At 43.5% G+C, this 26,596-nt stretch overlaps 1 protein-coding gene across 6 annotated transcripts in view; it reads left to right on the top strand.

Annotated features, from left to right (window-relative positions):
- The first annotated feature begins 12,381 nt into the window (after positions 1–12,381).
- The window catches only part of LOC115074703 (lamin-L(III)-like), a 103,451-nt gene continuing 89,236 nt past the window's right edge, over positions 12,382–26,596 (top strand). For 3 of the 6 annotated variants that reach the window (XM_029574433.1, XM_029574432.1, XM_029574430.1), the window contains exon 1: positions 12,382–12,981. In XM_029574433.1, the coding sequence (XP_029430293.1) occupies positions 12,620–12,981 (362 nt within the window). In that variant the 5' untranslated portion in view covers positions 12,382–12,619. Of the gene's footprint in view, positions 12,982–16,205; positions 16,223–16,512; positions 16,624–26,596 lie in introns of those variants that run through there. The other 3 variants (XM_029574436.1, XM_029574429.1, XM_029574434.1) reach the window with 3 other exon arrangements.

Genomic DNA, 26,596 nt, shown 5'->3' with positions numbered 1-26,596 from the left:
GCAAGGGAGAGAACGTTTGTAGATGCCAACAATAAATGCTTTATGCAGCAGTTGGTCATGGAACCAACCAGAGGGGGAACCACATTCAATCTAATTCTCAGTGGAATGCAGGATCTGGAGCAAGAGATATAAAGAGGATGGATCCACTTGGCAACAGTTATCCTAAAGTAATTAAATTTGACATTATCACTGGAGGGTGAATACTGAGGAAAACTACTGCAGTAGCATTTAACTACAAAAAGGGGGATTATGACAAAATGAAGAAATGTATTTATTTGTATTTATTTATTTAAAATTATTTGTATCCCACACCCGCCAAGGTTTGGGGTGGGTAACCAAATCATATACAATTATTAAAAACAGTAAAAATAAACAATAAATAGGCATAACATTTGACTGCATTATATACATGTCAGTGAATATGATGACATGCTGTAAACTGCCCAGAACAGGGTCTGGAAATGGGCAGTATATAAATGAATGTAAATAAATACGTATCAAAATAGGGCATGCAAGAGACACTGTCACTGGGTGAAGGCCTGGCTAGCAACTGGTTTAAGGTCGAAGGCAGCCATAAACAGTTGTGTTTTTTAAAACCATCTTAATTAATACCTTCAAGTCACTAGTGTGTAAACACTGTGGGGGAGATGCCAGTGTCGGGCCAGCAAGTGAAAAGCCACTTTCTCGTGTTAGAAACATAGGGAGGGGATTTCCAAGAGTGGTTGGGAAGAAGAACGAAGTGTTCATATTGGAATATAAAATCTGGGAATGGGAATGACACATGGTATATGAGGTTGACACATGGAATATGAGGTGTCATGGGAATGACACATGGTATATGAGGTTGTTTATTATGGATGCAAGTTTATGTTATGGAATCAGTGAAGACATTGGAGAGCTGGTGTGATATGGTTGTGGTATTTAGTGCCTGTGAGAAGATGTGTTGCAGAGTTTTTAACTATCTGTAGTGGACTAAGTGTAGAGTATAGAAGACCTGAATATAGGGAATTGCCATTGTCTAGGGAGGTGAAGATTAATACTGCAGTACAGTCCTGAAGGTGTTTGGTTCCAGCAGGGGTTTGAGGTGGAGAAGAAGGCATAGTTTATATAATGTGGCGTGAACTATTGCCTTTACATGCTCATGCATAGAAAGGGTAGTGTCCAGCAATACGCCAAGATTTTGGGCGGTTTTGACGATCGTAATGACCTGAGAGTCAAATTGTAACTGTGAAGGTTTATCAGATAGACCAGTGCAGCCCAAGATCATGATTTTAGCTTTTTTGAGATTGAGTGAAAGTCTGTTGTGATTTAGCCATTCCCTGATAGAAGATACATAGAGGGAAGCATATTGAGCAGTGGAAGACTAGGAATCTTTGAAAGGAAAGTAAAACTAGATATCATCTGCATAAATTCTGTATGAAAGGTCGAGCGTGGATAGTAAGTGGGTCAATGGGGCAATATAAGTGTTAAACAGGGCCACTAGGAGGGCCGAGCTCTATGGGACACCATTTGTAATGGGGGACCAGGAAGAAGTTTCATCTTCTATCTTCAGTTACTCTGCCTTATTTGTAAGGCATGACCTAAATCAGATAAGAACAGAACCAGAAAAGCCAAATATCAGTAAGTCGAAAAAGGAGAATTATAGTGATTAAGGGTATCAAAGGCAGAACTAATGTCAAGGAACATTAGTAAGTATGAAACACCTGAATCGAAACCTCTGTGAATGACATCTGCACTAGAAAGCAGAAGAGCTTCTGTATTTTGGTACTTTTGGAATCCAAATTGGGTTTGGTAAAAAATTAAATGCATGTCCATTAACTCAGTCAACTGTTTTTGAATACTGCTAATTCTATTACTTTTGTCAAAAAAGGCTGTGATGAAATTGGAAAGACATTTTGGAAAATCTGTAGAGTTGCCATCAGGTTGTTTTAGGATGGGGCATACAGAAGCTTGTTTTAGAACTGGTGGGAGGGTACCTGTTGAGAGAACTGAATTGACAATCTCAGAAACTGTTTCTAAAAATTCACGTGATGACTTTGAGGAGACAAGCAAAGCACAGGTTGAGGGGACAGTTTGAGGAGTTCACGGATGTGATTGTGTGATTTCTGGGTGGCAGATATATTCAAATTGTATATAACTGTATATAAACCATTGCATATAATCCATTGGGCTATCAGTAGACTTCCTTTTGCCTCCCCAGTTAATCCATTTATGTTCTAGCTAGTCACCCCTGACCTCCTTCTACTTTAATCTCAATGTAATTCTGACTCCTAATTCCAAGTTATTTTCCCCTGTTCTTTGTAACTTTGCCTCCATGTTATTCGAGTTCCATGTAAACCAATGTGATATTTTATATGAATGTCGGCATAGAAAAGTTTTTAAATAAATAAATAAATAAAATAAATAAATAAATTCTGACCAATGTGTAGATAGAGAAGTTTGTTAGAAAAAAATTTAAAGGAGCAATTCACAAGGTTAAAAACTTTCAAGGGGTGTGGACATTTGTTTAAAATTACCATTCTTGAGACCCAGACAAAAAGTATTCTATGCATTAAAAAGGTAGAATGAAAGCTAAACATCTTTCAGCATGATTTAATAGTGTTGTTGCGTTTGGTGGCTCATAGCACACTCTCGTGATCCACCGCTCTTACCTGCCTCGTAAGGCTCCACTGGGGGTACTTTGACTCTGACTTACTTCAGTGCGAGTGCATGTTCCTTCATTTGAGGTAGGACACCGCTGACTCTGGCCCTGACTCCCCTAGCATGCGTACACAACACCTGCACGGAATTTAAAGGGCCAGCAGTGGGAAAACCAGAGAGATGCCCATCGATGATGGCAGGAGCCCTACACTATTTAAATCTGCCTGAGACGCCTCCTCAGTGCCTCATCTATAGGTCGACTCTGTTGGAGAAGTGCTTTGCCTGGTTCCTGATGCTTGTTTGCTGGTTCCTGATTACGCTGTGTGTCCTTCCTGAGTTCCTGTGTCCTGGTTCCTTGGCAGTCTGGTTTGTCTTCTGAGTTCTTGTCTTTGTGGTCAGTCTCCCCTTGTCTGTCTTCAACGTATTGTTTTGATCCTGTGGTACCTCACCCTCCACCCCTTTGTTTGTCTTATTTGGTTTGGATATCTGGCTTTGACCAGATTGGACTTCTGGCTTGACCTTGGATTGGACCTTGATGCTGCCTGCTCACCATTACTGCTTGAACTCTGCCTGCCCTGACCACTGCCTGAACCACGATACTGAGTGAGCTCTGCCCACAGCCTGAACCTCTCTCTGTTAGCCTGCTGCTTGTCCCGACCGCTACTCATCCTGACTCCGCTTTCTTCACCGTGCTGGCCTGCAACATCTTCTACGGCAGTGGTTCTCAACCTTTTTCCCATCGTGACACACCTGACAGGCCACGCTCAAATGTGTGACACACTGCTCATTACAATTCATGGCGTAAATAAAAAGTAAAGGTCCGGTAATTATTTTTATTGTTTAAAATGACACAAGGAAAAGTTACGTAGTCTGTCTGAACAGAAATTGCATAAATAGTAAACATCCCACACCAAAACAGCACCAATTTCCAGCACTTAAACAGTAACCACCTTACCTAAGAAAAGGCAACACTGAAAATATTACACCAGGCCTTAAGACACCAATACATCTCCTATTAGGAAAACAGACCAAGTCAGGCTGCTATAGAGCCCTACACAGAAACTACACGCCAGCAGAAAACCTCACCTAAATCACATGTGCTGACCCTCACCTAACAAAGAATAAAGAGACCAAAACGCATAACTAGAAGCATGCAGAAAAAACTGAATTGGAAACCGCAACAAGCCAGAGTCTCTGTATGCAGTGTAATAAAGGAATAAAGAAACATCACCCATCCTTATAAAACAAATCAAGAAATATAAAATCAGTAGCAGTAAAACCATTCTAACAAAAAGAACAGATTTTTCAAAACAGCTGATGAGTGGAATATCCAATAATTAAAAACTCATATAAAAAATGTCTAGATACCAATAAAATATTTCAAAATAGCAGACACAAAGACCCAGTAATGAAAAATAAGTATACAAACATTTTTTCCCCTGCATACCTGGAAACGTTTGATATCCAGGTCTCCTGAGATTGTTTTGAATTAGCAGGAGAAGGGGTGGTTTGCTTGGAACTTTCTCCTCTCTCTCAGTCACATACCAGCGCTCTCTCTCACACTGGCTCTCAATTACACACCTGTACACACATGCTCTCAGTCACTCACATATGCACATGCTTTTTCTCTCACTTATATAGGTTCTTAATTACACATTTACACATATGCTGTCTATCTTTTTACGCTTACACACACAAGCTTTCAATCACACACATACATGCTGTCTTTTTCTCTCACACACAGACTCTCACATGCTTACAAACATCCTCTCTCTTTCTCTCATTTACACACAGGCTCTCAATTACATACTCACATGCTCCCTCACCTAAACCAGCTTTCAATCAGACACAGACACACATGCTCTCTCTTTCTCTCATTTACACACAGGCTCTCAATCACATACTGACATGCTCTCTCACCTAAATCAGCACTCAATCACACACAGACACACATGTTGTCTTTCTCTTACTTTCACACAGGCTCTCAATCACATATTCACATGCTCTCTCACCTAAACTAGCTCTCAATCACACACAGACACACATGCTCTCTCTCTTACTTATACACACAGGCTCTTAATCATACATACACATGATCTCTGTCACACACAAAGGATCTCAAACATACATACATACTCTTTCACACAAACAGGTTTTCAATCACAAACTTACACATACAGGTTCTCAATCGTAAACTTGCATTCATGCTCTCTCTCTCACAGGCAGGCTCTCAATCACAGACATGCTCTCTTTCACATATACAGGCTCTCAGTCATTCACATACATGCTATCTCACTCACACACAGGATCTCAAACACACATGCTTGCTCGCTCATTCACTCTCCCTCCCCGGAACTAGCGGCAGCAGCAGCCTCCTCCCAACCCTAACCTCCTTCGTTTTCAGCCCTCGCGGAGCAAGGAGTCCCATCGGCCGCGGGGGTTGACGTTCTTCTTCATTTTTCTCTGAACTGCGCTGCTCATTCCTCCAGCCACGTCTCTCTTCTGTTCTTCGGGCCGACGCTGACCGCACTAGTATGGTCTCTTCTTCCCGGGCACACACCCCGCTGCTCACCAATTCCTCTTCCGGGCCGCAGGGGGGCGGGAAGAAGAGACCATGCCAATGCCGGTGCCGCTGACTCCAGAGCTGTTCTGCCGCGTTCCACCCGGGCTGACAGCATTTTAAGCCCGGGTGGAGGAGGACCGGGGAGCAGCTGGGTCAGCGGGGGACCGGGAAGTGTGGCGACACACCTGCGTGTTCATGGCGATACACTGGTGTGTCGCGACACACACCAGTTGAGAATCACTGTTCTACGGGATGGATCTTCACCTCCACAGAGGCCCATGCCTAAGTCTAGCTGGACCTGGCACCCAAAGGCTCATCCTAAGGGGAACGAGGGCTTGAGCCTCTGTGCCAGCCAGCTCTGCCTGCCGACAGTGGGGACCTGCAGGACTCCTCTCTCTAGGTTTCACCTTGGCCTTGGGGTTCACGTCCACAAAATATTGATGAGGCCATGGATGCAGCGGACCTCCTCAGGCCTCCAGGCCATTTCAGGCCTAGTACAGAGGATCCAGCAGCAACAGCAGTTTCTCGAGCTCCTGGCAGGCTCCCTGGAGCGACTCACCACCCGTCTAGATGCCACAGTGACATCCGTAGCTTCTTCAGCTGCTGCAGCAGCCGCAGCACCCCCCAGCCATACCTGCTCCACCCATGATCCGCTTCCTGGCTCCTCCCTGGCATGCAGGTGACCCACAATAGTGCCAGGGGTTCCTGAACCAATGCTTTATGCACTTTTCTTTCCAGCCAATACTGTTCCCAATGACGTAGTCAAGACCACCTTTGTGCTCTCCTTATTGGATGGGAAAGCCTTGGATCCTCTTTTTCAGGATCTGCAACAATTCGTTAAGGCCTTCAGACTTGTCTTTAACAAACCCGGCCAGCTGGCCACATTGGGTTTGGATCTCCTTCATCTCGCCAGGGCTCCCAGACCCTAATAGACTACGCAATTGAGATTTGGACCATGGCTATGAAGCTGAACTGGGGATGCAGGGAGGTGCATTAAAGGCAAACAGCTTTAAGGACTTTTTTTTTTTTTAGCTGTAAATTTTACTCCTTGGTCAGAGCTGGAGTAGATCGTAACCCTCTACCCTCTACCCTCTACCCTCTACCGCAGGGTCAGGGTAGGCGGTAAGTTTGCAGGTTAAACGCGCGACAAAACAGCAGGGAAAGATAGCGATAGTCGGGGCGCGGGTTACGGGATGCTAGGGAATAGCTAATTCGTTCGTTTGCATGCAATATCCATGCCGCGTGCGGAAGGGGTTGGCCGGGGATTTTAGGACGCGGTAGGAGTAGGTTATAGTGGATTCGGGATCGCAGGAAGGGATAACGCGGCCGGAAAGTGAGTAAAACGCGGCTTAGGAGCAGGGTAAACGCGGCCGCACTTTACAGGATAGACCTGTAATTAAGCTAGATATTTCACTTAGATGCAGTTCCAACACTGCTCTCTACATTAATGGTGGGGGTGGAAGGGAAATAGAACCAAAAGGTTACTAAGAGCCAAGAGAAACAGATAAGTATGAGAGAAAAAAAAAAAGTGCGAGGCATACTGGGCAGACTGGATGGGCCGTCTGGTCTTCTTCTGCCGTCATTTCTATGTTTCTATGTTTCTATGTAACCTTTCTGGTGGCTATGTTAAACTATTGTTATACTATTGCTGTGCCATGTGGTAGTGTCCAGCTGCTTCTGCCACACTGGGCATAGTAATAGAAGAACTTCAGTTAGCAGAAATGTAAGTTTATGCCACCTAAGACCCAAGAGTTTAATTCCCAGCATAAGCTCTCAGGATAGGCACCTTCAACTGAACAGTACACTGGCACTGGGTAGTGGGTATGTTGACTTTGACCTACTGTTTAGCTGTGGATGTCTATCCCCAGGATCTTATACTTTTTTCAGCTAACTGTGGGGCCAATGCAATAAAATTTGCGGAAAGCAGTGCCCGCTTTCTTAGTGCACGCATTGCGCCCGCAAGGGGGGGCGCCATACAATAAACAAATTAGGGGGTTGCGCTAGCAAGGAGGCAGTAAGGTCGCTAGCGCGATCTTAGCGCCTCCTTGCTAACGCGACCCCGCGATTACCAGCAGTCTGCCGGTTATGAACACCGATGCCGATAAACTCGGCATCGATTTTCATTACTGCAGCCAGCCGGTTATGAAAACCGATGCCGAGCATATCGGCGTCGGTCTTCAAAGCGGCCGGCAGAGTTTTTTTTTTCTTTTTTTTAACTTAGAAAAAGTACAGAAAAGCAGTTTTTTCTGCTTTTCTGAACTTTTTTTCAGTGCACTCAGCTAATAACGCCTGCTCCAGGCAGGCATTAATATATGAGCGATAAATTTGCGTCTGAGACACACATTTATATTTTTGCATTTGGAGTGAATGAGTAACATAGAAACATAGAAATGACGGCAGAAGAAGACCAAATGACCCATCCAGTCTGCCCAGCAAGCTTCACACATTTTTTCTCTCATACTTATCTGTTTCTCTTAGCTCTTGGTTCTATTTCCCTTCCACCCCCACCTTTAATGTAGAGAGCAGTGATGGAGCTGCATCCAAGTGAAATATCTAGCTTGATTCGTTAGGGGTAGTAGCCGCCGCAATAAGCAAGCTACACCCATGCTTATTTGTTTTACCCAGACTATGTTATACAGCCCTTATCGGTTGTTTTTCTTCTCCCCTGCCGTTGAAGCAGGGAGCTATGCTGGATATGCGTGAAGTATCAGTCTTCTCCCATGCTGTTGAAGCAGAGAGCCATGCTGGATGTGCATCGAAAGTGAAGTATCAGGCACATTTGGTTTGGGGTAGTAACCGCCGTAACAAGCCAGCTACTCCCCGCTTTGTGAGTGCGAACCCTCTTTTCTTCTCCCCTGCCGTTGAAGCAGAGAGCTCTGCTGGATGTGTGAAGTATCAGTTTTTCTTCTCCCCTGCCGTTGAATCAGAGAACTATGCTGTATATGCATTGAAAGTGAAGTATCAGGCTTTTTTGATTTGGGGTAGTAACCGCCGTAACAAGCCAGCTACTCCCTTCTTTGTGAGTGCAAATCCTTTTTTCCACATTTCCTCTTGTTGTTGAAGCTTAGAGCGATGTTGGAGTCACAGTAAGCATGTGTATGTTTATTTAATAAGGGTATTGACTCCAGGCAGTAGCCATCATTCTGGCGAGTCACCCACTCTTCATTGGCAGCATCTTGACTTTATGGATCCACAGTGTTTATCCCACGCCCCTTTGAAGTCCTTCACAGTTCTGGTATTCACCACATCCTCCGGAAGGGCATTCCAGGCATCCACCACCCTCTCCGTGAAGAAATACTTCCTGACATTGGTTCTGAATCTTCCTCCCTGGAGCTTCATATCGTGACCCCTGGTTCTGCTGATTTTTTTCCTATGGAAAAGGTTTGTCATTGTCTTTTGATCATTAACACCTTTTCAAGTATCTGAAAGTCTGTATCATATCACCTCTGCTACTCCTTTCCTCCAGGGTGTACATATTTAGATTCTTCAATCTCTCCTCGTACGTCATCCGATGAAGATCCTCCACCTTCCTGGTCGCCCTTCTCTGTACCGCCTCCATCTTGTCTTTGTCTTTTTGAAGATACGGTCTCCAGAACTGAACACAGTACTCCAGATGAGGCCTCACCAAGGACCTGTACAAGGGAATAATCACTTCCCTTTTCTTACTCGATATTCCTCTCTCTATGCAGCCCAACATTCTTCTGGCTTTAGCTATCGCCTTGTCGCATTGTTTCGCCGACTTCAGATCATTAGACACCATCACCCCAAGGTCCCTCTCCTGCTCCGTGCAGGAGCAGGATGAGTAGTAACCTCATGCACATGCATTTACTTGTGATGAGCGCTAAATCATTCACTCTGCATCGGACGTGCGTTAAATAGGCGCTAATCCCCCTATTGCATTAGGGGATGGATTAGCGCCTATTTAACGCACGTCCGACAGCGGGTTAAACAGTGTGCTCGGCTGAGCGCACTGTATTGCATCGGCCCCTGTATGTGTCCACCCAAGAAAATATATGCTTTGATTTTACTTCCCATAGCTTGCCCAAATAGTATTCCATTTAAGATTGGTGCTGTGCATCCCTACTTTTAGGTACATTCTCACATCCAAGGCTATTTTGACAAGGAATGTCATAAAGTATAAAATCTCTGGAGCAGGTATCCTAGTTTAACAAAGAATAAGCTCTCTTGAGCAGGAACCTATAGCTGAACAATACACCAAAATCAGGATGCACAGTGCCAAAATATATACTGTTCAGCTGAAGGTGCCTTCCCAAAGGAGCTTACATTTTTAATTCCTTTCTTGGTCTGAGGTAAACTCATGTTTCTGGTGGTCAATGTTATTCTATTGTCATGTCCAGTGTGGTAGAAAACAGGGACTATCACATGAGCACAGCAATGGCCATCAGAAATGTGAGTACATTTTTACTCCACATTAGATCCAGAAGTTATATTTCCAGCATTGTGCCTGGTGAAGTAATTCTAATTGCACCCAACACTCATATACATAGTCTCCAACACTTGCCCTCTCCTCCCCCCACACACGAGGGAGAGGGCTCAAAGGTTATGGGGAAGAGTGTGTGTACATACACACACATCCCATATCTCCCTCCCACACACCCCATATCTCCCTCCCAATGCAGAATGCCAATTTTGCATGAAAGGCCATTATTCTTATATATTATTCATATTTGGTGCCTGCTCCATTGTGGCAAGGCATGGCAAGTAAAACTGAAGTGTAAGCTCTCTTGGGTTGGCACCTACAGCTGAACAGTACGCATTGGCTGTATGGCACAATGGCCTTGCATGCAACATTGTATCCCATCTTGGCCACAATCTTGCATGCAAGGCCATTTGAGTAAGACATGAAAAGTGAAATGAAAGGTTAAGCTCTCTTGAAGGGGCACATGTAGTCAATGCTATACATTTTGCTCTCTTTTGTACCCTAGACCAGATGTACAGTGGTAGAATGTGTACTGTTGTTTGGCTGAAGGTGCTCATCCCAGAGAGTTTACCCTTTGATTTAACTTGGCATGTCTTGCCCAAATGGTCTTGCTTGCAAGATCCTGCCCAAGTTGGGATGCACAGTGTACATCACACGCCTTCCAACTTCATGCACCTTCCTCCTTATTCCTGATTTAAAGCACTTTTTAAAGCAGTCTTCTGCATTAGTGCAAAATTTCAAGTGAACTCACAATTTTAGCATAATTTTTGTTTAGTGTGCTTATTTTACTTCTGCTCAATTTGCATCACATTAACTTACTACTTCTTGTGATACTGCTGGTTTCTACCATGCCTGTTAATCAAAACCTGTGCCAAAATTTAATTCCTGTTTTAGAGCAGGTATTAATTACATCTGCCTCTTAGCTGAATTTGTAAATTTGTGACTTCAGATTTAGAAAAGCAAGTAAATAAATAACTCTAACATCCAAATCCATGTGATCTTCACCAAAAGTTCTGGTAGTCCCGAAATAGGTAAAGTCCCAACCCTAGCACCAAGATCTCTGGTTACAATTGCTTTTATTATATTTATTCACCTGTTCCTGTAAGGCCTCAGAAACATTTTCGATTTCTTCATCTTTTTCTTGTTTAAGGGGTATTTCCTACAATTAGTCATGTGCCTTTAGCACTTTCCATTCTCATGACAATTCTAGGATTTATAAAAGCATAGGGGCAGATTTTAAAAGGCCCGCGTGCGTAAATCCTTCCGGATTTACGCGCGCAGGGCCCTCGCGCGCCAGCACGCCTATTTTGCATAGGCCGCCGGCGCGCGTAAAGCCCGGGGACACACGTAAGTCCCGGGGCTTTCGAAAAGGGGAGGGAGGGGGCGTGTCCGGGGCATTCCCGAAACAACGCGGTGTTTCGGGGGCGGGCCATGGCGTTTTGGGGGCGGGCCCGGGGGCATGGCACCGGCGGCGTGGTCGAGGCCTCCGGACCAGCCCCCGGGACCGGAGGACGGAGCGGGGCTGCCGGCCGACACGCGCAAAGGTAGGGGGGGGGGTTTAGATAGGGCCGGCGGGGTGGGTTAGGTAGGGGAAGGGAAGGGAGGGGAAGGTGGGGGTAGGGAGAAGAAAAGTTCCCTCCGAGGCCGCTCCGAAATCGGAGCGGCCTCGGAGGGAACAGGCAGGCCGCGCTGGGCTCGGCGCGCGCAGGTTGCACAAATGTGCACCCCCTTGCGCGCGCCGACCCCGGATTTTATAAGATACGCGCGGCTACGCACGTATCTTATAAAATCCAGCGTACTTTTGTTCGCGCCTGGTGCGCGAACAAAAGTACGCGATCGCGTACTTTTTAAAGATCTACCCCATAGTTTGTTATTGTTTTCTCATTTTCTAAGACAACTTCTCCAAATCATGTTCTAAGATTTTAATTTAGCTGCTTTTCATGCTATAATCTCCTTTCTTTGACCTTTTCTGTAAACAGTGGTAAGTTATTTTTTTTCTTGAAGCACTTTTAAATTGTTTTTAATCTATTCATTTTCTAATACTAAATTAACATGTGTATTTTCTTTCTTACATCTGCCGATTTTACTTTGTGTATTGTAAATCGCCTCATGCAGCTCTCTAGGGAAAACAATTATTGTTTATTTATTTTATTTATGTTTATTTATTTAAAAACTTTTCTATACCCTCGCTAAGTTATCTACCATCGCAACGGTTTACAAATAGGCACATAGACTAAGGTAAGTAAATGTAGGATATCGTACATTCTAACAGGTGCCAATAAAGTTCAGTTACAATTTCATAAATAACATCATTATTTGAGTAATGTTGGTCAAGTCCAGGTGTATTACTGTTATTTTATTAATACGTCTTTCCATTGGAATTTGATGAAATACATGCGAAAAGGTTACAGGATCCCCTCTGGGACCCTTGCAGTCTCTTGCCCCCTTCCAACGACTGGCAGGGAAATCCCCAGAATTTGTCTATTTGCCGTCACATCCCAGCCCAGCCCCCTCTTCCCGGGAGCGTCCTGCTCTGTTTTGCGGCCTTTCACGTGTGGGCTCGGGGGCTGAGGCGTCCCCCAGAGTGAGGGGGGAGGGGGGGGGAGGTGGCGGTTTATTCTCCCTAATAAACCGCCACCTCCCTCCCTGTGGTCAGGTTAAAGCGGCAACAGGGCCGTCCCTCCAACCGTCCGGCCGCTGCGCGAGCCGCCGGCGCGTGACCCACAGTGACATCACGTGGTTATTTATATCCCGCCGGCAGCGGCGCCGGGGCTCGGGCTCTGAAGTGGGAGGCGGAGGGCGACACATGGGGGCGCAGCTGTTACAGAGACGGAGCCCGGCCCCGGAGCAGCTCTCCCTCCTCCCGTCATTGTAACCGCCAGAGCCACCGCTCCTCTTTCCAGCGAAGAAGCCGGCGGCCTCCGCTATTTATTGCTGTTAACGGCGGACCACCCCCCCCCCCGGATTATGCGAACATGGCCTCGGCCACTTCCACGCCGACCAGCATCTGCCGACCCGGCTCGAGCCGCGTCCACTCCCCGGTCAGCCCCGCCAAGCTCAGCCGGCAGCAGGAGAAGGACGAGCTGCGGCAGCTCAATGACCGCCTGGCCGCCTACATCGAGCGTGTGCGGGCGCTAGAGGCCGACAAGTCCGTGCTGAAGCTGGAGCTGGAGGAGCGCGAGGATGTGAGAGCGCGGGAGGTGGGCAGCCTGCGCCTGCTCTACGAGACCGAGCTGGCCGATGCCCGCAAACTGCTGGACATCACGGCCAACGAGAGGGCCCGGCTGCAGGTGGAGCTGGGCAAGACCCGGGACGAGTACCGGCAGCTACAGACCAGGTCCAGCTCTCCTGACGCGCCCTATCCCTCGATTCATCTTATCCTAGATTCCTATCCTAATTCAACCCATCCTCTTTTAGACTACCTCCTTCCATTCATCTATGTTATCCCATATCCTGGAGACTCCTTTCATTTCCTCTTTTCACACCCCCCCCCCCCCCTAAAAAAAAATCCTAGGCTCTTTTTCCCATCCTGCCCAGGCTCATCCAAGTGTATCCTAGATCAATGTTTTTCAACTCTTAGTATGTCCTTTATTTATTTAAACAATGTATGTGCTGCTGATCCACAAAGCTCAGTGGATTACAATAACATGCACAATGTTACTTTCCTTAAATTATGGGGACAGGTTACAATGCTGGTGGGGGGCGGGATTAGTGTGTATGTCTGGAGGTGTCCCTCCACAAAATTAAACAGCAGTAAAGGTGAGGGAAAGATATACTCCTCCTCCCACCTAAAGGCCAATGCAATACCACGGTTTAACATGATTTGATGCATGTTTTGGACGTGCGCCCATAACCTCCAGTATGGGGATTAGCGGGTCCAAAACGCACAGCTAATAGCGCTCATCACATGTACATTAATGTAGATGAGGCTACTAGCTAATCCCCCGTGATCCAATAAACTTTCCACCTGGCCAGTGCACCCTTGCAATGTGGCATATTTTACGCCAGCCCAGGGCTGGTATGCCTTGCCCAAGGGTGCATTGAAAAAAAAAAAAGAAAAATTCTGCTTTCTATGATTCTTCCTAACAGTATCATCGCAATATTAAGTAGGAGGAACCAAATAACGCAGTATTTAATTAATTAAAAAAAAATTCTGGACTTCCAATACACATACAGGCTTACACGGTATCTTGTGCGTCTATGCTGGTAGTGGGAGAAAACGGATGCTTGTAGATTGAGCGTCTGTTTTCTCAACCTGCTTGACAGCCATCTCTCCTGTGTGCCTGATGCTGAAGAGGTGCTAGCTACACACATTTTTCTCTAGCACCTCCTTTTTAGCACAACCTCTCATTTAAATATTGGATCGTGTGCCCAGAAGAGATGGCCGGGCACACGTTAGGAAAACAGGCGCTCAACACTGTGCCCGTTTTCAGCGCACAATTATTGCATCAGCCCCCTAAGTTTTTAATTTTATGGGATCAGTTCTACAGCTGCTCTGCCATTTTAAGACAATAACTAGCCAATTTAAGAAAATGTTTTCAAACAAAGTTGTTTGTTTAAAAAAAACAAAACAACAACCCTCTAGTTCCTTCCTGCATCCAGTCAGCCACCAGTTGGTCATTAACAACAACAACAACAAAAAATCCTCCCTGCCAGTTGGCAGCGTTAGTTAAATTAATACCCCTGCCTGTAGAATTTTTTTTCATTTGGGGTCAGACTCCATCTCTGGAAGGGGAACAATTGCAGCTAAATGTTAAACTGATGTCTGCATGAAACTGTCAGCATCTGCTCTGCTCTCTGGCCTCAGTGGCATAATCTCCTCCTGCTTTCTATATGAAGATAGGGCCTCAGAACAGAGAAAACACACTAATCCCGCCCCCCCCCCCCCCCTCAGTTTCACCAGCTCCTTAAAATTCAGCTGCTGCTGCACCTCTTCCATAGATGAGGCCTAAGGACCAGCCCCAACTAGGGAAAAACAAGATCGGCTGGGGAGAAGCTTAGGAAAATACTCTCTGCTGGCTGTGGTACAGGAATACTGTAAGTGTAAATGGTTGTGGAGCAGGTTTTGCTTCCTCCTCAGCCTCCTGCAGTGATGTTGCTCCATGGACTGGCAGAAATGCTGCTAGGAACCAGTGCTGGTCTATAGGTCTGGTGGTTGAGAAAACACTTTCCTAGGCTCCTATCTTATCTCCTCCCCAATCCTAGACTATCTTTTCCTGTCAACCGACCCTATCCAAAATGCTTATCCTACTCTACCTTACCTACTTCTAAATTCTGATTCCAGGGACTCTGCCTTATTTTACTTTTTGTCCCAGCCTATCTCACTTTTACTGCCCCCATCCTAGCCCACCAGTGATGGGCTAGCAATTTCTTGCTCCTCTCTTTTTGTTCTCATGGATCAATTTATCAAGGGATGTCTAGAAGACCCCTCACCCCCCAGCACGTAACAGCACTCTATTCTGCCCTCGTCTACGCTACATTGCAATAGCTTACTAGACTTGGGGATCCAAAATTAACTATTTTAGCTTTGCTTGCATATATGATGCTGATTTTAACAGCTTTACAGCTTTTCCATTTTGCCCTCCTGTGTCCTCCAGGAGTTTTGAAGAGGCTATAGAGAGCAGTATTTTGGGTTTTTTTTATTGGGAACTATAATACATGAGATGAATTCTAAAGTCTAGCAAAAAGTAGAATAAAGGTCCAATCATGCTAAAAATGTGGCAGGCCTGTGTTGGTGTTTGAGGTAGTTGTGGGTGGATCCTTGAGCCGGTAGCAGATGACCACGCCCCCGGGTAAAGATCCCGAGAGGGACCACCGGTCAGGCTCAGAGTATGGAGACAGACACACACTAGTTCTTTTATTAAGCAGTATTTTGAACCACCAGAGATGGCAGTAGTGAGCTGAAGTGCCCAGCTGGGCTGTAGTCCCTCCGATACTGGAACAGTGATCCTGGATAGCTGAGCTGTAGAGAAACTGGACATAGTGAGTGGGCAGGGTATGCAGAGTTCAGGAACAGAACCTTGATGGTAACACTCACACAATAGTTCCTTGGAAGTAGCCCAGGAGCTGGAAAGAGTAGGCCCTCGAGAGAGTACCTGGTTCCAGGGAACGCTCAGAGAGAGAAGGTAACTCACTGATGTTGTAGGCAGCGATGACTTCCTGGCAGAAGTGGTATTTAGTAGCAAGTCCGGGAACGAGGGCCCTCGAGGAGCGAGTACCGGTTCCAGACTGCGATCTGAAAAGCAAAAGAGAAAGTGAGGCCCCCCGAGGAGCAGGTACCCCTGGTAAGTCCGTGGAGGCAGAGTAGCTTAGATAGAGTAACCCATCCCTTGCTAACTCAATTAGTTAGCGATTTCAGAGACCTTAAATATCCGGTGGAGATGACGTCACCTCAGGGGGACGCCCCTGAGGTTCGCACCACAGCTGGTACTTCAGTCGGGGCTGCACGTGCGCCCTTAGGCTCCGAGGAAACATGGCGGTGTGCAGCGTCTAGCCGATCCAGGGACGCCGGAGGAGGACGGCAGGAGGATGCCGCGGCAGCCAAACTTCCAACAGGCAAAGAGGGAGTCGCCAAAGCGGTAAGGTGGGCGTAGTGGAGATGTCTGGCAGCGACGGTAGCAACAGCCTGTCTTACGTTTTGGTTTGGAACACCCACAAATTATAGGAATGGTGATTTGCCCATTAGTATCAATTCTAATCTTAAAAATGAAGGAATCTCCTTTGTGGCTCCTGGACCTGGAGTGTTTGTCATTGTTGTTTGTTTTTTTTTTTTTTTTTTTGTTAATGTAAACACTAAGGAAATAAAGATTAACAAAACAAATTATAGGATACTTTTTTATTGAATTAATTTAATATATTTCCTGTTTAGCTTTCAGCAGAACATTACCTTCCTGGGGACAAAATAGAGCAAATCAATGCAAGTTGGGATGACATTTTGCCAGAAAATACAATGGAAAGGGTCAGAGATGTTAGTGATAATGTGAGTTTTCAAAAGTCTATTAAGTCCTTTTATTTGCGTTCTGAAGTGTTTGAATGTTTTAGGTTTTGGATTGTTCTGATTTTACTTTTTAATATCCTGATCATAAGGTGGTTGATGCAGTGGTTTGGTTCTGAAAAATGTTCCCTTGTTGAGCTGTTGCATTGCTGTCCTCTGATGTATAATTTTGTGTCTGTCTAAGTTTATTCTTGTATTTAACTTTCGGTCTCTTTTGCCAGTGTAGCATCTCTTTTTGTTTTCTACGTTAAATAACATAAGAACCTAATATATGCTATTCTGGGTCAGACCAAATGTCCAAGTCCAGTATCCTGTTTCCAACAGTGGCCAGTCCAAGTCACAAATACCTGGCAAGTACCCAAACATTAAATAGATCCCAAGGTACTAATGCTGGTAACAAGCAGTGGTTATTCCTTATTGATTAATAGCAGTTTAATAGACTTCTCCAGGAACTTATCCAAACCGTTTTTAAAACCAGATACACCAACTGCCTTAACCACATCCTCTGGCAATGAATTCCAGAGCTTAATTGTGCCTTGAGTGAAAAATAATTTTCTCTAATTTGTTTGTGGGCTAGTTGCTAACTTTATGGCATGCCCCCTAGTCTTTCTATTTTCTGAAAGAGTAAATAACCGATTCATACTTACCCATTCAAGTCCTTTCATAATTTTATAGACCTCTATCATATCTCTTCTCCAAGCTGAACAGCCTTTCCTCCTAGGGGAGCCATTCTATGCCCTTTATCATTTGGTCGTTCTTCTCTGTACCTTCTCTAGTACAACTGAATCTTTTTTGAGATGCGGCGACCAGAATTGCACACAGTATTCAAGATGCAGTCTCACCATGGAGCGATACAGAGGCATTATGACATTCACCGTTTTATTCACCATTCCCTTCCTAATAATTCCTAACATTGTTTGCTTTTTTGACCACCACAGCACACTGAGCCGATGATTTCAATGTGTTATCCACTGACAACTAGTGGGTGGTAACTCCTAATATGGAAACTAATACTGTGTAACTACAGCAAGGGTTATTTTTCCCTATATGCATTACCTTGCACTTGTCCAAATTAAATTTCATCTGCATTTGGACATCTAGTCTTCCAGTCTCACCAGGTCCTCCTGCAATGTATTACAATTCACTTATGATTTAACTACTTTGAATAATTTTGTGTCATCTGCAAATTTGATCATTTCACTTGTCATATCCCTTTTCAGATCATGTATAGGCAGTCTGCTGTTTACCTTTTTCCACTGTAAAAACAGATCATTTAATCGTAGTGTTTCCTGTTTTGGTTTTTTTTTTTTAACTAGTTTGCTATCTTTCATGAGGGATTTTGTCAAATGCTTTCTGAAAATCCAAATACATCACATCCACTGGTTCACCTTTATCTACATTTACCCCTTCAAAAAGATGTAGCAGATTTGTGAGGCAAAACTTCCCATGGTGGCTGTGTCCCATTAGATCATGTCTATCTATATGACTTGTGATTTTATTCTTTATTACAGTTTCCATGATTTTTCCCAGCACTGAAGTCAGGCTCACTGGTCTATAGTTTCCCGGATCACCTCTGGAGCTGTTTTTATATATTGGGGTTACATTGGCCACCTTTCAATCTTCAGGTATAACGGATAATTTTAACAATAGGTTACAAATTACTTGTAATAGGTCTGAAATTTCATTTTTGAGTTCTTTCAGAACCCTGGAATATATGCCATTCAGTCCAGGTGATTTGCTACTCTTCATTTTGTCAATCTGGCCTACTACATCTTCCTGGTTTATCGTGATTCGGGTCAATTCATATGAATTTTCACCCTTGAAAACAGTCTCTGGAACAGGTATTTCCCCAAAATCCTCCTCAGTAAACAGCAAAGCAAAGAATTCATTTAGACTTTCCATGATGGCCTTATCTTCTTTAAGTCCCCCTTTAACCCCTTGATCATCTAATGGTCCAAGAGACTCCCTCGCAGATTTCCTGCTTCGAATATATTTTAAAAAGTTTTTATTATGAGTTTTTGCCTCTATAGTCAGTTTCTTTTCAAATTCTCTTTTAGTCTGCCTTACTAAATGTTTTACATTTAACTTGCCAGTTCTACTTTAGAAGAGGAACATGAATAGGATCCCCTTAAGCTGGATGTCTTTCACATGTGGGTAATTGTGGGGTCTTGTGATATATACTGGCAAAGAGGTAGATGCAGTAAGGTGCGTTGGGCCGAACTCAGTTTTACTCACAGTTGTGCTCGCATTTTGTGCAGGGATTTATGTTGTTGTCTTTCCGAGTTTGTTAAACGCTTGCATTTTACTGGGTTTTGCTTTGGTGACTCATCCTTAGGGACCTTAATTTTCATTTTTATTCTTTTTTTCCTGGAAATTTATTATGATGAGAACAAAAACTAGAGAAAATCGCCGGGGAAATAAATGACTCCTTTCTGCAGGTAAATATTGGAGTATATTTTGGTGGAAATTTTTTTTATTTGGTCTTTATTTTTGTAATTTATTTTTTTTTTACTTTTGGCTCATTTTTAAAATTTTTCCATTTGGTTTCCTCTCCTTCCAGGCACAATATCCACTTTTTCCTGCTTTTTGCATTCCCTCCAGGGCCAGGCATTCTCTTCTCCTTCCCTTTCTCTCCCTTCAGGTACCTCCTTCCTCCCAGAATACTTAGTGACATGGGTGCCTATATTTTTTTCCCAATCCTGATCATCTCTCGTGCACCTCCACGAAGTCATTTGTCCTCCACCTCAGTCGCACAATCATCTCTCTTCACCCATTCCCCCTGATGCAATCATCAACTCTTCCTTCCCCAGTGCAGTCGTCCTCTCTCCCTCACCCTCCTGTCGGCACAGTTATCTTCTTCTTCAACCCCTTTGTGCAATCATCTTCGCCCCACTCTGTGGCACAATAATTTCTCTCACCCTCCCCAGCACAACTATCATCTCTGCTCCCCTTCATACAATCATCTTTCCTCTCCCCACTCCCCAGTGCAATAATCTCTTTCTCACCTTCCTTGCCTCTTGGCACAATTTTTCTTCACCCCCTCTGTCACAATCATCTTTTCATCTTTACTCCTCCCCTACCCCTTTGGCTGCTGGTACAATCATTTATTCTTCTTTTCTTCCTCCCCCCCCCCCCCCCCAATGTGATCCATTTCTCCCAAAATACACATCACCTCCATGTGAGACTTCTTCAGCGTGGAGTCAGCAGGAGTTGGATGAGCGGTGCTTCTTACTTGCTACTGATGACTCCTCTTTAGGCTTCCCTTTGCAGTTAGAACTGCATGGAGCTCGGTGGGTCTCGCAAGACTGTAGGGACCCGTATTTCCAGCTGCAGAGGGAAACCCATAGATTTGGAGTCAGCAGCAGCTACTAAGATGTGTTGCTTGCTGATGACCCCTGGCTGGAGGAGTTAAAGCAAGGGGAGGGGAACACTCCTCCATAGATGACGCTGCAATGCTGACCCACCCCCTTATTTTTTATGACAGCAGCTGGTTGATTTAGGAGATGAGAATGAGGGCAAAACTGATTTTTGCTGTGGGTGGTAACACTTGCCAGTGCTTTTTTTTTTTTTTTCAGCAGCCCACCAATGTGCCATGCAGACCACTGGGGAATGCTGAATGAAAAGTGGTTTAAACTGAAAATGAGGGCCCTATTCATCCTCCAGGAATAGTGGCTATGGCAGGGATTCCCAAACCTATCCTGGGGACCCCACAGCAAATCGGGTTTTTAGGATCTTCACAATGAATATGCATGAGAGATAGAATCTCCATGATATGCAAATTTATCTCATGCATATTCACTATGGAGTTCGTGACAACCTGACTGGCTGTGGGGTCCTCAGAACACATTTGGGAAGCTCTGGGCTATGTTGTCCAGTTTTTCTGTTTTCACAACTACAAGGTGTACATGCTTTGTTTTACATTCTTTGTATTTACAGTAGGTTTACTCTGGGTGTGTTAAGTGAAGAAGCAGTTTTCTGGAGCTGATTTTAGGGTTATAGCCTTTTTGTTAGATTTGGTCAGGACTTTTAGTTGTTTGTCCCTGTCTTTTGGGTCAGAGCATATACAATGATACTTTGTGTCTTGGCTATGTATAATGAGCCTTGTATGGGGAAACTTGCATATAGCAGTAATAACCCTAAAGGGGACACAGTGGGTTGTGGAGACTAGATGGGTCTGTTTGTTTTTTTAGCTGAAGTCATTTATTATGTTTTTATATGTGAGGGGTAGAAACTGAAACCCTGAATGCAGCTGCATCTTTCAGTCCATTGTTTGGTAATAGATGTTTGTAGATGGCCATTGTTGATGAAAACTGGTGTCCAAAAAGTTAACTTTTTGTGTAGACTAGTCATTTTGAACCTGATTAAAGGATAAATACAGTAAAAAGTTATTAAATTGTTTCTGTTTTTTCTCCCTTCGTCCTGATGTTAAAAATGTTGACAATATACTGGTAATATTTGAAAGGTCTAGTCTGACATCCATTCAAAATGTTTTGTGCAGTTCTGCCATGAAAAGGTTGGCATGCTATGACTATCTACTTCTTGATGAGATGTGTATGTGCTCCCGGTGCAAAGAGCTCATGGCTCTCAGAATGATCTTTGGAGGTGGAAGTGGCAGATCTGGAGGAGCTGGGGCAGAGTTTCCCCAAATCTGTTCTGGGGACCCCATAACTAGTTAGATTTTCAGGATATCCACAGTGATTATGAATGAGAGAAATTTGCATATACTGTCTCCATGATTTGTAGACTTATTTCATGCATATTTATTATGGATATCCTGAAAACCTACTGGCTGTGGGGTTCCCAGGACAGGTTTGGGAAGTTCTACTTTAGGGACATGATAGAGCATTCCCAACTCTGGTCTGGCAGCCTTTGTACTACTTTTGGAAAAGCAATCACCTTGGTCTGGCAGGAAATAATTCTATAGCTAGGACTGGCCCTCCAAGTGATGTCTTCTCCACTTGTACAAAGGATACATCTCCAAGGATGTGTGCATCCAGGAGGGAAGGATTAGGACTACCATTATCATTGTTGATCCTATCATTAAGAATATAGTTAGATGGCTGGGGGTAAAGATTTTATTTATTTGATTTATGTTCATTTTTTTCAGGCACTTCAAAGAAGATTACATTTAGGCACAATCAAACACTGTCCAAAAATCAAAACACACCACACCAACAACCAGCTCACCTCTGTCATGTGTATCTATACTCTCAAAACAGATCTTCATGGCAAGACCTGCTAAAATTATGTTCGCTCTTCCCATCAATATATGGCCAGTTAGGAACCAAGGATCATTCTAGGGAAGGGGGAGTCTATTTCAATGGGATGGGCTCCATCGTAACAAGAGTAGAACTAGACTGCTGGCGCAAACATTTAAAAGGAGATAGAGCAGCTTTTACACTAAGAACGTGAAGGAAAGCTATTAGTCACTCAGAAGCACATAGCTGAGGGAGGTATCTTCCAAAGATATTTGCAAAACTGGGACGTTATAATATTACAGTAGAGAGGTTGTGGTTAAAGCTTAAGTAGCACAAATGGATGTAGATAAAGAGCACACGCAAATGAGACTTATACTGCCTGTATCTTCTGCTAATCAAGTTGTGAATACAAATAGAAATTAAAAAATACTTTAAAATGTCTATATGCAAATACCAGAAGTCTGAATAATAAGATAGGAGAGTTAGAATGCATGGCGTTATACAAGAAAATATACTTAGGCATCTGAGATGTGGTGGAAGGAGGATAAATAATGGGATACTGATACAGGGTGTAAATTATATCATTGTGACAGGGCAGATCAGACTAGGGGTGCCACTGTATGTAAAGGATGGCACAGATTCAAGTAGGATAAAAGTCCTGCATGAAACAAAATGCTCTGTGGAATCCTTATGGATAGACATTCAATGTCTGATGGGTAAGAGTACAATGGGTGTATAATATTGTCTACATGACAAGATGAAAAAACAGACTTTGAAATGCTAGTAGAAATTAAGCAAATTTGTCAACTTAATTTAATTTACCCCAATACTGATTGGGTCAGTGGCCCATTAGGACATGCCAGAGAGGTTTGGTTTCTAGACGTCATAACTGTTTCATGGCAAGGCGGATCCTCGAACCAATGAAAAGGGGTTAGTTGGATTAATCCTCAATGGCATGCAAGAGATTATTGTGGTGGGGCCACTTTAATAATAGCAATCATCTTGCAATCAGATTTGATATAATCACTGGGGTGGGAGGAGATTAAGTAAAACTACTGAAGGGGGAGTTAGAATGAGTCAATTAGTTAAAAAGAAACTAGTATGAGCGGTTGCAAAGATTAAAAGTGTGCATGAGGTGTGAACATTTAAAAATACCATCTTGGGATCCTAGAAAAATGTATTCTGTGCATTAATAAATATTGAAGGAAGACTAGTGGCTACCAGCGTAGTTTAACAGTAAGGTGAAAGAGGCAGTTAAAGCCAAAAAGGGCATCTTTGAAAAATCTGGAAAGGAGACTAAATGTGGAAAGCAAGAATATAACACTGGCAAGTTAGATGTAAAACAAGGGAGGCTAAGAGAAAATTTGAGAAGCTTGCCATGCAGTTAAAAACTAATAATAAAAAACTTTCAAGTGAAAGGATGGGGGTGGAAGGGAAATAGAACCAAAAGGTTCCTAAGAGCCAAGAGAAACAGATAAGTATGAGGGGAAAAAAAGTGTGAAACTTTGTTTCTATGATTGCTTAGGGAGAAAAAAGAAATAGCAGAAAAACTGAATTCTTTGCCTTTGTCTTTACTGAGGAGGATGCTGGGCACATACACTGGAAACATTCTTTGATGGTGGTGATTATGGTCAGCTAAAGCAAATCTGGATGATAATGGAAGATGTAACAGAACAAATTAACAAACATTAATAAATCACCAGGACTGGATGCTGTCCACACCAGAGTCCCAAAAGAACTCAAACATGAAATTGCAAATCTGTTTCTAGTAACATTTAAAACAGCCACAATATTTAAAGACTGCAGGGTGGCCAGTGCAACACCGATTGTTAAAAAGGGCTCTGGGAATATCCAGGAAACTAGACTGGTGAGCCTGACTTTGGCACTGGGCAAAATGGTAGAAATTATTCTTAAAAATAAAATTACTGGCCAATTAGATGAACATGACTTAATTGTGAAGAGCAAACATTGTTTTAGCAGGTCTTGCCATAAAGATCTATTTGAGGGTGTAGATACACATGGATAAAGGTGAATTGGTTGTTGGTATGGTGTGTGTTTGGTGGGGTGCCCTATGGGGAGACTGCTCAGGGAATTGAGTCATGGGATGGGAGATTGCTGGCTGGTTGAAGTATGGGATATGGAGGGTGGGATTGGACGGTCTGCTTCCCAAATGGAAAAAGGTCATTAGTGGTGTCCTACAGGGATCAATGCTGGGACTTCTGGTGTTTGACATATTTCTGGATAATTTGTCCAGGGATATTGGCATGGTCACAGATTGTGGGCAGCTGCAGAGGGACCTTGTGAGGCTGGGGGACCTTATGGACAATGCATAGGTTTGGTGTGGAAGAGTGTAGAGTGATGTATGTGATCCCAGCTTCAGGTGCACAGTACTGGGCTCTGTATTGGGAGCTGCCACCTTGGGTTCTTGTGGACTGTGCAATAGAATCTTCTGCTCAATGTGCAGCGGAGGTCAGGTGAGCAGGTGGAACGTTGGGGGTGATCTGAGAAGAGTGGAACGGAGAATATGTTGCTTCTGTTGATCTGTAGTGCGACTGTGCTTTGAGTTTTGTTTGCAGTTCTCATCATTCCATCTCAGGGGAGGCATGGTGGAACTGAAAGCGGTGCAGAGAGAGAGAGAGAGAGGGTATGGTAGTTTGATAGATTGGCTTCCCTGTGAGGGAAGACTGCTCAGTTTGGGGCTCCTCATCTTTTGGGGGTGGGTGCGCTGGATGGACAGTGGTGGTTTGCCCTTTTGAATCATGCTGGGGCAGGGGGGGATACTGTGAGGCTAGCAACCAGCAAACTTAGGATTGTCTTTGAAGCTTGAAGTAGTTATAGGTCAAAATGTATTTAATTGATATAGTATTAGTTTCCGATGTGTACTGGTGGTCCAGAGTGGATGTCTTTAGACATTTGTAATATGCAGTGATGTCATCTGCCTAAGGAATGTTGCTGTATAATGATTCTACATCCATTGTGACCAGGAGAATGTCAGATGCTAGTTGCTCAGCGTTCTTTTACCAGTTCATAAAATTTATTTTATTTATTTAACAGTTTTTTATACCGACCTTCATAGTAAATAACCATATCGGATTGGTTTACATTTAACAAGGTTATAACTGGAGTGACAATTCAAGTAAACGAAAGATAACAATAGGTAGGAAATAGGTCAAAAAGTTACAATCAACAGGGAACGAGAACTTGGAAGCTTGCAACAAGCTGGAAAGAAGATAAGGCAGGAAATAAATATAAAGTGTTACCATAGAGCGTACGGGTTAAAAGCTTAAAAGGTGCTTTAACCTGGAAGTGTCAGAGTCCAAAATCTGTGGTGTCTTGTATAAACCTGTTGGGGTTGTGTACTAAGACTTTGTAAATCCCCTCTTAGTCCAGATATTTCCTCTGTGAGTATGCCATTACTGGAAATAATTGATCTGCCAAAGTTTCCTGGTTCATGGATTATAGGTAGCATGTACAAGGTACCAAGCAGAGATTGTTTTTTCAGCTCAGGCTGTACTTTGGAAGTGTTAAGATTTTTCAGTTTAGTGTATGCCTGTGTGGGTTCATCAGTAAGTTTTTCCTGTAGCATATATTTTGAAAGCTGACTGTAAACCTCTCTTAAGTAGTTTTGTGTCCATAATCACCACAGAGCTGTTCTTGACTGCTGGTTTGATATTGTGACTATTCTATAGGTTTTTAAAACTGCAGTCTTTGATGGAAATAGCTATATATGATTTTCCTCTGTCTACTGGAAAGCTGTGATTTTTATCCTGTCTTTTGAAAAACTATGTAGTTTAATTTACTGTTTTCTCTTCTTGGTGGATTCTGATGGAAGACAACTACATAGAAAGGTTCAGACACGTGATAAAATTGCAGCTTTCAGCTAACAATGGAAAATCCTATAGAATCTTTCCACAAAATAATCAAACTGTATTGGATTGTATTGGTCAAATGGAATAATTGAGAGTCTATCGTAACTCACAAATTACAATGAAAATTACAAAATTTAATTTTAATTTGTGAGTTATGATAGACTCTCTCAATTATTCCATTTGACATTTACTTATATTTTCAGTCACGTGTAATTTCACCCATATTAGTTTACCTTGGATTAATGCCTCATTCCAGCCTTTAGTTAAATTGTTCTTTAATGTAGTAGGGTTGACCCCTGTCTCACTTGTGAGCACCAATGAACATAATGGAGGTCAGCATGTAAAATGACTTTTGAAAATTGCTACGATATATGATACTTTAAACACTACTTTTTACACACGTAACTTTTGAAAATTCACTACAATGTGAATAGTTGTGCAAGCAGAGGGTGCATCCAAAACACCTAAAAATAGAAGTAAGCTTGAGAAGTAGGTCAGAAAAAACTCAGGATGGGGAGGATCTGCTGCCGGGTCCCTTCCCAGAGAGAAGGATCACTGCTGTTGCCTGCCAGATGAAAAAAAAAGTGGTGTGGTTGGAGAAAAGAATGAGAAATGAGGCCAGAGAGAATGACGAAGTGGGGAAGGAAGAATAAAGGCGAAAAGTTTTATATAAACAAATCAAAACATGAGAAAATAAAGAAAAGTACGAAAATAGAAAAATAGGAAAAATTAGTGAAAACGGGGACAAAAAAGCAGCATGGAATGGAGTTTCTCAGTTCCTGAAAAATTTGGGCTGGCACCTAAGTTTTATGAAAAATTTCCAGTCCTTACTATTGTGGTAGATCTGTTTGTCTGGTGTACATTTGTCTGTATAATGTGGTCTATATCTCT

Source organism: Rhinatrema bivittatum, chromosome 13 (assembly GCF_901001135.1).
Source record: "Rhinatrema bivittatum chromosome 13, aRhiBiv1.1, whole genome shotgun sequence".
Classification (NCBI taxonomy): Eukaryota; Metazoa; Chordata; class Amphibia; order Gymnophiona; family Rhinatrematidae; genus Rhinatrema; species Rhinatrema bivittatum.
Note: the sequence above shows the minus strand (reverse complement) of the source record. Positions and strands in the feature narration are given on the sequence as shown.